This window comes from Lipotes vexillifer, unplaced genomic scaffold (genome assembly GCF_000442215.2).
Source record: "Lipotes vexillifer unplaced genomic scaffold, Lipotes_vexillifer_v1.1 scaffold1544, whole genome shotgun sequence".
NCBI lineage: Eukaryota > Metazoa > Chordata > Mammalia > Artiodactyla > Lipotidae > Lipotes > Lipotes vexillifer.
The window spans coordinates 480,546-493,545 of record NW_006791108.1 but is presented as its reverse complement, the minus strand read 5'-3'; the positions used below and the strand labels follow the sequence as shown (position 1 = coordinate 493,545).

Sequence of the window (13,000 nt, the reverse complement as noted above, 5' to 3'; positions counted from 1 at the left end):
ATTCCTGCTCCCAAAGTTAGATACATGCAAATTGAATTTCGGGAAATTTCCTATAGAGATATATTCTGTGTGTGTTTCCAGAGAAACACATAGCAGTCTCAGGTATAGGTGGGAACTGATTAGATCATAAGGGTGGAGCCCTCATGAATGAGATTAGCATCCTTACAAAAGAGACCCCAGGGAGCTCCTTTGCTCCTGCCACCATGTGAGGACACAGACACAAGTCTGTAGTCTGCATCTCAGAAGAGAACCCTCACCAGAACCTGACCATGCTGGCGCCCTGATCTCAGACTTCCAGCCTCCAGAACAGTTTGTAAGGACAACTTTTATTGCTACCAGAGGCTTTTATCATCAATACATGGTTCTGACCGCAGTACCTTCTTCAGACTGCACAGGGAGCTCAGGACCCAGAAGTCATTAAGAGAAATACAGGTAGGCTGGGGAGGCAGGGGGATTAACTTTTATCAAGAAAATCCTGATAGCTTAACATAAAACTAGGGTACTGAATTCAGTTATTACATGTTACAGACCCAAATCATAGAGCTGCCCCAATGTCTAGACAGTCTCTCCTACTGATTATAAATGAGTGAACTGAACAGTTCATTTATAATCAAAATAAATTTACAATCAAAATAAATTTCTGTTACTTATAAGTCGCTCTGTCTGTGCCACTCTGTTATAGCAACCCAAACGGACTAAGACAGTGCCTTTAGTGGCTACCAGAGTCCTTTCTTCTGGAGACTGAGGAAAGGGGAGAAATAAACAATTAAATTTCTTTTCCTTTTTAAAATGTGATTTTTTTTCTATCTTTATACGTCAGGTGGAGACACAGACACTTCTTTTATTTACACACAGTAATTTAAGCATTAAAATAAAGGTAAGGGTGACTTGTGAAGAGAACATTCTCTTGGCAGCCGTTGTGACAGAATTCACAATAGTCAGGAGTTAATTGATGTTGATTCCTGGACTTGCCAATATCTGACTTCTAATTTGCTAAATCCCATAAATACATCCCAAACTGGTCAAATTAGAGACCCTGATTTTTGGTTTATCACATGTGGTCCCTGTGCCAGGATTACAGAGTGGTGATTATAGTGTGTATAATGTAATACAATTGGATTTTTTAAAAATAACAAACACAGAGCCAATACATCCAAATTAGTATTGATTTTGGAAGGCTATTTATGTATCGCATGAATGCTGGTGTAACACAAAACTTCTTTGGAGCTTCTCTTTCACCTTTTCCTTTGAAGACAATTGGTGAGGTGCACAGGCAGACTATCCTTATTACTTTATATCAAAATTTTGCTTTTAAATCCAAAATGGTACTTTTCAACTCACCACACATCCTATTCACTAAATTAGGCAGCCGTTACTTTTGGCTGTATTAAAGGTACAATTTCCCCCAAAGGATAGAGGCTTGAAACTGTAGAGAATATTCAAAAGACTATTTATTGGACAAGTGAGTTTACCATAGGCTTTGAAAGCCCAAACAACTGAGATGCCCAGGACTCAAAGAACTCACAGAGGGGTAACACAAACCCCTGCTGGCAATCTCTGAGAACTCAGAGGGAATTGGAGAGGTGCCAGGAGACTAGAGCTGGGTAAATAGTATCCAGTATCATCTTTGTTTTTCATATATCCGAGAATTTATTGTATTTTATTTTACTTTATTATTCCTTTTTTTGTTGAGAACATTTAAGTTCTCTGTTAGCAAAGTTCAATTATATAGGGACTTCCCTGGTGGCACAGTGGTTAAGAATTTGCCTGCCAATGCGAGGGACACAGGTTCGATCACTGGTCTGGGAAGATCCCACATGCCATGGAGCAACGAAGCCCATGTGCCACAGCTACTGACTCTGTGCTCTAGAGCCTGTGAGCCACAACTACGGAGCCCGTGCGACACAACTACTGAAGCTCACGCACTCTAGGGCCCCCGTGCCACAACTGCTGAGCTTGCGTGCTGCAACTACTGAAGCCCGTGTGCCTAGAGGTCGTGCTCTGCAACAAGAGAAGCCACTGCAGTGAGGAGCCCGCACACCTCGACGAAGAGTAGCCCCTATTCGCCGCAACTAGAGAAAGCCTGTGCACAGCAATGAAGACCGAATGCAGCCAAAAAAAATTTTTTTTCAATTATATAATACATGTTCACAACTGTAGTCACCATGTTATACCTTAGGTCCTCAGGCCTTATTCATTTTATAGTTGAAAGTTTGTACCCCTTTACCAACCTTTCCCTATTTTCCCCACCCCTTAGCTCCTGGCAACCACTTTTCTACTGTCTGTTTCTGTGAGTTTGACTTTTTTAAAAAAAGGTTTCCAAATATAAGTGATATCATATAGTATTTGTCTTCCTCTTTCTGGCTTATTTCACTTAGCATAATACCATCAGGGTCCATCCATGGTGTTGCAAGTGGCAGGATTTCCATTTTTCTCGTGGCTGAATGATATTCATATATATATATATATATCATATCTTCTTAATCCATTCATCTATTGACAGGTGAATTGAAACAATTTCACCAAGTTCATTGGTCATTTCCCCAAATTTATTGAATTCACATTTTCAATCTGTTACTGGGTGGCTGTTACATTAGCACTATGTTCTGAAGACTAGAGATAAATAAGGCTTGACACCATGCCCCCAAACCATGCCCTGAAAGAGTTTGATATATATAGAGAGATGGACACTTTAAAAATTGATAAATTGGGTAAAATATGAAATAAGATGGTAAGCTGAGAGCATGAGATGAGAGCACAGGTTCTGGTCCCTAGCTACACATGAAAACTAACTGGAGGCTTTTGAAAAAAAATAGAGATGCCTTCTCCCCACTACCAGAGCATTGAATTACTCAGTATAGGTGGAGGGTCCAATGTCTACATTAAAAAATTCTTCCTAGAGAAGAATTCTGGTTTGTAGCCAAGTGTTGAGGCCCCCTGTGTTGCAGCAGTTCATTCTGCCTATGGGTGTTGTGGAACACAGAAGAAATGCTCATTGAACTGAATCTTGGAGAATGAATAGGAGTTTCATGTCAGAAGCTAATCCAAACAGAACAGACAGACAGGGGTTTCAAAGTCAAGAAGCCAGGCCAGGCCCAGGTTGACCTGGGAATGTGTAAGCGCTTCAGCAGCACGGTGGGCGCGTAAGGGTGTAGTGCGGGTCTTATGTGTGCAGGAAATGGGGGCGAGGAGGGTGCGCACCCAGGGGCGGACAGACGTGAGAGACTGGAGCTCATTGTGAATCCAGACTGGGTGGGCATTAGGGATCCCACATGGGCTGTAGGAGAGAGACCCGGTCACAGCACCAGCAGTGGACAGGAGAGAGACCCCAGGCAGCGAGGACCACTGGGCAGGACTTTGAGAGACATTTCTAAGGCAGAATCACAGAATTTGACCACTGTGCATATGCTGTGTTGTCTGTTAGTAATATCACTTCTGGAGTTCTCTGAGCCTTCACTTCTGTATTTTTTTCCTCACACAGTAGAAAGCATTCCCTTGTATACACATATCCCCAGTTATTCTACCTTTTCTCTAAACACTTAGGGAATACTAAATATGAAAACAAAGAAAACTTGTCACTTTAATGATAGAATGAGATTTTGTATATATACTCACTTATATACATATATATTTTGTATTCACATATATTTTATTTTTCTTATCATCAACAGTCACCTTCCTCAGAGCACATACTGAGAATAAGCCTATGAACTTTGTTAGCACCGTACCAGGAGAATTCAGTGAGCCCAGACTCTGCCTGTGTTCCATTATGGTCTCAAACTTGACATTTCTGAATGCAAATACGTCTGACAAGTGTAAATCAGGGTGTCACACCTCAGAGTAGTACCCATTCCCACCTTGCCGTTCCTTATCATGCGTGTGTTCAGAGGTGAACATGCCGTTTTCATCTTCTAATAGCTTCTCAGTTGGAATTTTGTGAAGAGTGCAGTGGTGAGTGCTGTGGTTTCCAAGAAGTAGAAATGGATCTGCTTTCTTCTCCTTGCAGAATTCAGCGCATTTTCAAATACCTTGAAAGGATGCCGGCATGAGGAAAAGGAATTCTCAGTGTTCAGCCAGCGGACAGAAGAGGCGTCTGCCGTACAGTACTTCCAGGTCAGGGGAGCGGTCCCAGGGGGAGCTGAGTCGCTTCAGAGTGACACACACCTGTGAACATACCTGGGCGAGGCGGTGGGTGGAGAAGAGAGTGCAGCGGTGTTTTCTCTTTCTTCTGCCGCGCTGTGCGGCAAGCATGTGGGATCTTAGTTCCACGACCGGGGATCGAACGCATGCCTTGCAAGTGGGGAGTCGTAGCCACTGGACCACCAGGGAAGTCCCGAGAGTGCAGCGCTTTTTAATGTGTGGTCCTCTGAGCAGCAGCAGCAGCAGCGTCACCTGGATTGGGATCTTGTCTCTGTCACTTAGCTAGTTGTCAGGACTTGGGCAAGTTGCTGTATCTTCCTGAGGCTCAGTTTCCTCAGCTGAGGAACATGCTTCATCTGATTGTTGCGGTGATTTAATTTGATTAGAGGATGTATGTGAAACACTTAGCGTGGTGCCTGGCACATAGAAAACTCTACCAAATGGTGGCCGCTACAGTGATGATATTTATTACTCACTGTCAATGCTCACGGATTTATACGTACCACATCACCCAACCGGCTTGCCTCAGGATCACCACCGTCACTGCCTTCTACCCCACCCCACCCTCTCCTGGGATTTCTGTCCAAGGCCCATCTTTCTCTCTAGGCTGATGGGACTCATCAGGACCATCCCTTTTGGCCCTGGCCCCCTTCTCTCTCACTTACGTCTGTTATTCTTGATCTGTGCTCTCTCAGCCTCTGCTTTGGGAGGGGGGACCCTGGGCACCAGTCTGGTCAAGATCTAGGTCTGAATCCGCTGTATGGATCAAAGTTCTGAGGTCTCCTTAGAGTTGTGGGCCTTACAAATGGGGCCAGTGTGGACAGGTCCCGGGTGTCTCAGAGCCTCGGCCCCCCGCTGTGTTAGACCAAGCCCGCCTTGACCCAGGTGGCTGTAAGAGCCAAGTGCCCGTGAAGGTCCTGCCTCATGGCGTGTTTACCCTCCCTGCCCTTCTCTCTCCCTTACAGTTTTATGGCTGCCTTTCCCAGCAGCAGAACATGATGCAAGATTTTGTGAGGACAGCCACTTACCACAGAGCCATCCTCCAGAACCACACTGACTTTAGAGATAAGGTAATGGTGGCAGCAGGTTATTAATCTCAGACCATTTTAAGAAGCCTTGTCAAAAACTAGACTGAACATTCAGCTTTGATAGAATTACCATACGACCCAGAAATTCCACTTCTGACTGTATATCTAACTAACTGAAAGAGTTAAAAGCAGGTATTGAGGTAACTATTTGTACGTGAATGTTCATAACAGCACTATTCACAGTAGCCAAAATGTGGGAGCTTTCCAAATGCCCCTCAGCTGACGAGTAGATAAACAAAATGTGGTATATCCATTCGATGGAATATTATGAATATTGTTTATATTTATATTATTCATAAAAAGAATGTAATGCTGATGCACGCTGCAATGTGGATGAACCATGAAAACATACGCAGTGAAAGAAGCCAGCTACAAAAGCACATATGATTCCATTTATAGGAAACATCCAGAATAGAAATCCATGGCGAGAAGGCAGACTAGTGGTTCCCAGGGGCTGCGGGAGGCGGACTTGGGGAGTGGCTGTTTAGTGGGTACAGGCTTGCCTTTTGGGGTGATGAAAATGTCTCGACAGAGGTAATAGTTGCATAACATAGTAAATGTACCAAAACCCGCTGAACTGTACCCTTTAAAATGGTTGATGGTTAATTTTATGTTATGTGAATTTTACGTCAGTAAGGAAATTAAGTTTTGAGAGCCAGGAACTCAAGAGACTAAATACACTATGCTTTGGTGCACAGAACAGGTTAGGAGCTGTATTGCTACATAATGAATAGCCCTTATTGTGTCACTTTACTTCGGTTTTTTTTTTTTCATGGACTCCACAATGCCTGCATTTATTTCCTTCACAAAATGGATCTGAATGATGAACGATTGCTAACACTCTATACAAGTGTTGTCCCTTATTTTCCTACCTGTTAAACAGCCAAGGTGTTCAAGATACTATACTGCTCATCTCAGAAACAGGATCACTGGTCAGTGAATCAGCAGTCATGGGGTCTAGTTTCATATTTTCCCATTAAGTAGCTCTGTGGTCTTAGGCAAACACTAGATTTCTCTGGGCCTCACAATCTCTTCTACTGCCATAGAAATTGTAGATCCATGGCCTTTGAGATTTGCAGCATTAATTCCCCAGGAGGAATGTGGGAGAACATTGAAATAAGGATCCCAATCCCAAACCCGTTTGCAAAGTTGTACAGCTGCTCCTTTCATGAAGAGATAGTTTAGTTTTTAATCCCTTATCTCTGTGCAATCCTTGGGATGTACTTTGATCAACAGAATATGATAGAGGTGACATTGTGTGAGTTTCAGAGCCTAGGCCTTCATGAACCTTGTGGCTTCTGGGCTCACCCTGGTGGAACCCTGAGACCACCATACTGTGAAGAAGCCCTGTCTAGCCTGCTGGAGGTTGGGAGGTCACTTAGAGGAGAAGTGAGGCAGTCCAGTCAATAGCCAGCACCAACTGCCAGACGAATAACTGAGGTCAGCCTGGACCTTCCTGTCCAACCAGCCCTCCAGCTGAAAGCGGGAACATGAATGAGTCTAGGCAAGACCAACAGAGAAACTGCCCAACCCTCCCACAGAGTTGGGAGAAATAATACATTGGTTCTCGTTCAAGCCACTAAATTGTGTTGTAGTTTATGATGCTGAAATAGTTAATTAAAGTAGAGAGAAGACACACGAAAAAATAGTGATAAATAGGCCCCCAGCTAGAAGTTGATTTGCTCATGGGTTGCTTTCTGCTGTCATGTCCATTCTGCTCTAGAGCCATCAGAGAATTCTTAATTTTGGTTATATTTTTTCAATTCCAGAATTTCCATTTGGCTCTTCTTTATGTCGTACATTTCTTGACTGAGACTATTTATTTTTCCCTTGATTTCAGTAGTGTTCATGATTGCTGCTTGGAGCTTTATTATAATAGCTACTTGAAGGTTTTTGCCAGATAATTGTGACATTTGTGTCACTGCCGTGTTTGCTTCAGTTGATTATCTATTCCCAGGGAATTGATATTTTCCTGCATCTTCCTATGCCAAGGAATTTTAGATTGTTTTCCATACATTTTGAATATTATGAGACTCTGGGTCTTGTTTAAAGCCTATGGAGAGAGTTAATATTTCTGATTTAGGATGCATTCAACCCGGTTAGGTTCGGACTGCGTGTTCCATGCCACTAGTTGATTTTCCAAGGGCTCTGGTTCCCGTGTCATTTCACTTTTCAAAGCCTTAGCAGTGCAGCTGGGCTCTGTTCCATGTGCATGTCACTGGATGGTCAGTCTGGCACCTAGGCAGAGTTCTCAGAGGTTTGATGTGCTAATGATCAGGTCCATGCATGTATATAGTTTGGGGGGTGAGTACAGGAATTTATTTTTAAAAATACTTTATGGGGTTTCTTTGCCCAGTTCCTTCCACTCCATGATCTCCCTGATACTTTCTGGTTCCCTGGGACCACTTTTGAGTCTCTGGACAAAAAGCTCACTCTGCCGTGCACGTCTATGACCTCGCCTAGGTATCACCAAACAGAGAGAGGGCAAAGAGAGGGGAAAAAAGCAGTGGGGCTTGGCCCCAGTTTTGGGGAACTGTGGCACCATTGAAGGCAGAGGGAGTTTCCCCTGTCTCATAGTTTGGGCTGATGTGATGCTATGACCCCCACAAGGTCTCTGGGGGCTGGAGCATAGAAGAAGGGAGGAAAGGGATGGAAAAGAAAGGGGCGGAAGGAAGAGGAGGAGAGGGGAGGGGAGAGGGAAAGAAAAATGAAGAGCAAGGGAAGAACGAGTTCCACACTCTCTGAGCATCCAGAGTTCCCCTTCTCCCAGCTGGAGCCGGAACAGAGGACACCTGCCGCAGCTCTCTTGCCCGCACCTTGGTGTCCATTTCTGGTGTGTTGAGTTCAGGCCACGGGTGAGGGTAAGGGGGTATGAATCAGTAGTATTTCAAGTTCTGATCCTCTTTCCCAGTCTCCCTTCTACCATTGACTTTTCAGAGGCTTCAAGTAGCTGCTCCATGCATTCCGTCCAGGTTTTAGAGCTGTATTCAGTGGGAGAGTCAGGGTAAAGTGGGCTTTCTCCTGCTTACCCAAAACTGGACATTTTCAAAAAGTCAAATGTAGGTACTCTGGTGGATGAGGGTGATGGTAAGAGAAAAAGATAAGACCAGAAATGGCCATGCTTGACCGAAGGGTCTCATATGTCTTGAGGTACCAGGACCCTTGCTTTGCCAGTGGGGCCTTCCTGGTGAATAGTGAGGAAGTAATAAGCATTCCTGATGAGGAAGACCAAGTTATGGTAGGTAGGCAAGGTGAGGATGGAGGGGAAAAGCTTGTTTCTTTTGACACCTTACCTGGTGTTCAAGGCTGTGGATAAGCAGTCTTACTGACCTAAGTCTTACAGGTTTCTCATCAATTAAAATAATTCAACTCTCAACTGTTGATTGTAATAATTTGATTTGGGGAAATTTCTCTCCTTCTGAAATTGCTTAGCTTTTTTTTTTTAAGATTTTTGTTTTTGATGTGGACCAATGTTTTAAAGTCTTTATTGAATTTGTTACAATACTGCTGCTTTTTTTTTTTTTTTTTTAATGTTTTGGTGTTTTGGCCACAAGGCATGTGGGATCTTAGCTCCCCAAGGGATCAAACCCACACCCCCTACATTGGAAGGCCGAGTCTCAACAACTGGGCCGCCAAGGAAGTCCTGAAATTGCTTAGTTTTAATCTATAATCTATTTTCTATTTTCTATATTATCTGTAATCTGTTTTTAATTCTGGTTATAGCTTCTAAAGGCCACTCCCCCAAATTACTTGCATTTGATGAGTTTTTCACAGAGTTTCATATAGATTTTGTCATTCATCTGTAAAAACAGAGATATTGGACCAGATCATCTCTAAGGTCACTCCCACCTCTAAACTCATTTGATTCTACAAAATACCTTTTTCCTGCCAGCCTGAAATGGGTTTTTCTGCCAATGAAATAAAATAGGCATCCATCTGTTGGGGTTTATGAAGGTGATAATTAATCACATGACTGATAATTAATTATATCCCTTTCCCCCTCTGAGTTCTGAACCAGTTTAGAAATAGACACAGATGTCAGGTAGAAATCACCATATCAGCTTTATTTTTGGTAATGCTATTTGCAGAATGGAGCTTGGGCCTGTATCCACATAAGGCTTCCTACCCCTTTTTTCCCCCTCAAACTGAACTTTTCCTCTCACTTGTATGCTGAACATGTGGTCTCCCCAGACAAGTCCATAGCCTGCCCAGCAAGCTTCCACCTGGGGGACTCAAGAGCACATGCTTGGGTGGAGGATCAGCAGGCTGGCCCCTTCCAAGTACCAGCACTATGCAAGCTCAAACCATTTTCCAGCATCACCAGTCAGATAAGTCACTCCTATTAGGAGATAAAAAGAGGAAGGGGAGATGACCTCTCTTGCTTCTAGTACTGCCCACTCCTGGGAGTAAGTATCTCCTCCCCACTAGAAACTGAAGGAACAAATTGTCCCAGTTTTAATGTCCCAGGAATCCCCCCAGTCCTAGACAGACTAGGATAGTTGGTCACACTAACTCCAAATCTATCAAATCCACCACAAATCCAAAATGTTTAAAAATCCTTTTCTGTTTGCTTCATCATACAGAAGACCTTCCTTGAATGACCCCTCAGTCCATGGAGGATGCTACCTTTTTACTAAGCTCTTGTGTTCTTTCTCATTGAAATTGGTTACCTAAAAGGGCATGGGTTTAGAATGATCAATACCAATGGCTATTATTTATTGAGCAACTCAAGTATCTGCAAGCACCATGCTGAGAGCTTTCCATACAGTGTCTGTCTCAGTTCAGGCTGCTATAACAAAAATACCACAGACTGTGTGTCTTAAACAACAAACACTGATTTCTCATAGTCCAAGATCAATGTGCCTGTAGAGCTGGTGTCTGGTGAAGGTTCATTTCCTGGCTTGTAGACAGCAGCCTTCTCACTGTATCCTCACATGGCTGAGAGGGAGAGGAAGCAAGCTCTCCTCTGTTTCTTCTTATAAGGACACTAATCCCATCATGAGGGCTCCACCCTTGTGACCTAATTACCTCCCAAAGGCCACATATTCAAATACCATCACATTGGGGATTGAGGTTTCAACATGTGGATTTTGGAGGGCACAAAAATTCAGTCTATAGCAGTTTCCTTTGATCTTCATGACAACTTTATTAGATAAAGACTAATATTTTTGCCATTTTAGAGATGAGAGAACTGAGACCTGGGAATGTTGATAATTTACCTGATTTTATACAACTGATAAATGAGAAAGCCAGAATTTGAACCCAGTTAACCTTACTTTAGAGCCCATGCACATAACCTCTGAAAGGCACTGCCATGGGAAGGTGGGTTGAAATTGCCAAGAGAGACTTTTGTTTCTCTGGGCTTAAGGGTGGAGTGAAAACATTGTGGTTACTTAAAACATCCCCATGCAGGTATGAGGCAGCATTGCACTGTGGTTATGTGCATGAGTTCTGGAGCCAGAGAGCTGAGTTCAAACTCCAGCTTGGTCACCTGCTGTGCATGTGCCATAGGCCTTTATCCTGTGTGCCTTGAGGTCTTGAACAGGTTATCTAAAGTCTCTGGGCTTCAATTTCCTTATCTGTGAGCGTAGCAGCTACCTCCTAGAGTCCTTGCAGGATCAAGATGATACAATGCATAGGAAGTGCTTAGTACATGGCCTAAAATATCAACTCAGTCCACAATAGCAAGTACTATTATTATTGATGGTCTTGGGGATGGTGCTACAGTTTCTACCGCTGCAATAATTTTAAATCTTTCAAATCTTGATTTCTTCATTCTGCCTCCTCCGTGCAGTTTTAATGAAAATCCTTTCTTGGCCAGAGCGCTGCTGGCTGAGAACCCCATTTGGAATCTATCCAGGAAACTGACGCTGCTGGAACCCACCCCCTCCCCCTCCTCAGTTTCTGTTAATTGCCATATGGCTATTTTTAGTTTCTTTTGAGTGTGCACTTGGAACAAGCAGGAAAAGTCCATCCTGCTGAGGGTACTGGGTTGTGTGAGCCGTAGGGTTTTAATTTGGAAATGTTTTGACACTTCATTTGTCAGGGCACCAGTTGCTGGAAACTTGTGAGAGTAAGCAGGAGCCGGGAGCTTATTATTTTTTTAAAATCAGCATTTTCGCTCAAGGAGAGAATTCCCAGTTGCAACAGCTGCTTAGTGCATCCAAAAGTGAGGTTGGCTTAGGCAGAAGGGATTCGGGGATTTGAAAGCTTAAAAGAAAACATAAATAACTACAACAGACATGCAAAGCAACCTGTGCAGATTGTCAGCTGATACTCAGATTTGCAGAGCCTGAGCTTCTGGCTCTTCCAGTTTGAGTATTCTTTGGTGTGGACTTATGGTCAGCTTGGTCGAATGTCCTTGAGTCCATCTCTGATCCTGCTCTGAAATTCTCTGACCTTAAAAAACACCGCTACTACTTTATTTGGTTAACCTGGCACACTAATGAGGCCCAACCTTAATCACTGATGGAATAAAGGCTGTAACACAGGTCTGCCGGATAGTCGTGCTGGCTTGTGTTAAAACAGGTCTTGCTTCCTGAAAAAATTTTTAACCTCTTTAATGAGGTATGAAGCACATACAAAAAGCTGTACATATTTAATGTATACAACTTAATGAGTTTAGGGATAAGTATACACCCATGAAACTATCATCACGATCTAGGCCATAACCATATCCATCACTTCCAAAAGTTTCCTCCTGCCCTCTTTATTTATAATGATAACTGTTATTATTATTTTGTGATAAGAACACTTGACGTCAGATCCACTCTCAGCAAATTTTTAAGTAATAAATACAGTATTGTTAACTGTAGGCACTAAGCTGTGAAATAGATGTCTAGGAAGTAAGAATTATTCATCTTTTTTAAAAATAAATTTATTTATTTTTGGCTGCGTTGGGTCTTCGTTGCTGCGTGCGGGCTTTCTCTAGTTGCAGCAAGCGGGGGCTACTCTTCGTTGTACAGTGCAGGCTTCTCATTTTGGTGGCTTCTCTTGTTGCGGAGCACGAGCTCTAGGCGCATGGGCTTCAGTAGTTGTGGCACGTGGGCTCAGTAGATGTGGCTCACAGGCTCTAGAGCGCAGGCTCAGTAGTTGTGGCGCACGGGCTTAGTTGCTCCGCGGCATGTGGGAGCTTGCCGGACCAGGGCTTGAACCCATGTTTCCTGCATTGGTAAGTGGATTCTTAACCACTGCACCACCAGGGAAGATCAAGAATTATTCATCTTGCATGACTGAAGCTTTGTACCCTTTGACTAATACTTTCCTGTTTCCCTCTCTCTCCAGCCCCTGGTTACCACCGATCTACTCTCTGCTTCTGAGAGTTTAACCCTTTTAGATACTTCATATAAGTGAAATCATGCAGTATTTGTCCCTCTGTGTCTGGCTTATTTCACTTGGAATGATGTCCTCCAGCTTCACCCATGTCGTCTGTCACATATGGCAGGATCTCCTTTCTTCTAAGGCAGCACGGTATTCCATTGTGTGCATATGCCACAGTTTCTTTATCCATTCTTCAAATTCTCCACATCTCGCTGCTGAGTGCTGTTAACCATTGACAGCAGCATCCTCATTTAGAACTGTGGAGGGAAGTGGGAAGAAAGGAAGTAACTCATGACTCCTGCTAGGTTCTTTGCATATCTTATCTCATTTTAATCCTTGCATGTTAGTCAGGGTTCTAAGCTGCCAGCATCAGAAACCAACTCTGCTAATTTAAGAAAAAAAGAAAAAAGAATTTCCGAAAAGGATATAGGATCATCAGAGAGCTAGGCGTG

The 13,000-nt window shown here is 43.3% G+C and overlaps 1 protein-coding gene across 1 annotated transcript in view; it reads left to right on the top strand.

Annotated features, from left to right (window-relative positions):
- Positions 1 to 13,000, top strand: part of LOC103081973 (histone-arginine methyltransferase CARM1-like) — a 167,804-nt gene that overhangs the window by 64,217 nt on the left and 90,587 nt on the right. Inside the window, exons 3-4 of the mRNA XM_007464199.1 lie at positions 4,007 to 4,113; positions 5,106 to 5,210. Of these exons, the coding sequence (XP_007464261.1) occupies positions 4,007 to 4,113; positions 5,106 to 5,210 (212 nt within the window). The remainder of the gene's footprint in view (positions 1 to 4,006; positions 4,114 to 5,105; positions 5,211 to 13,000) is intronic.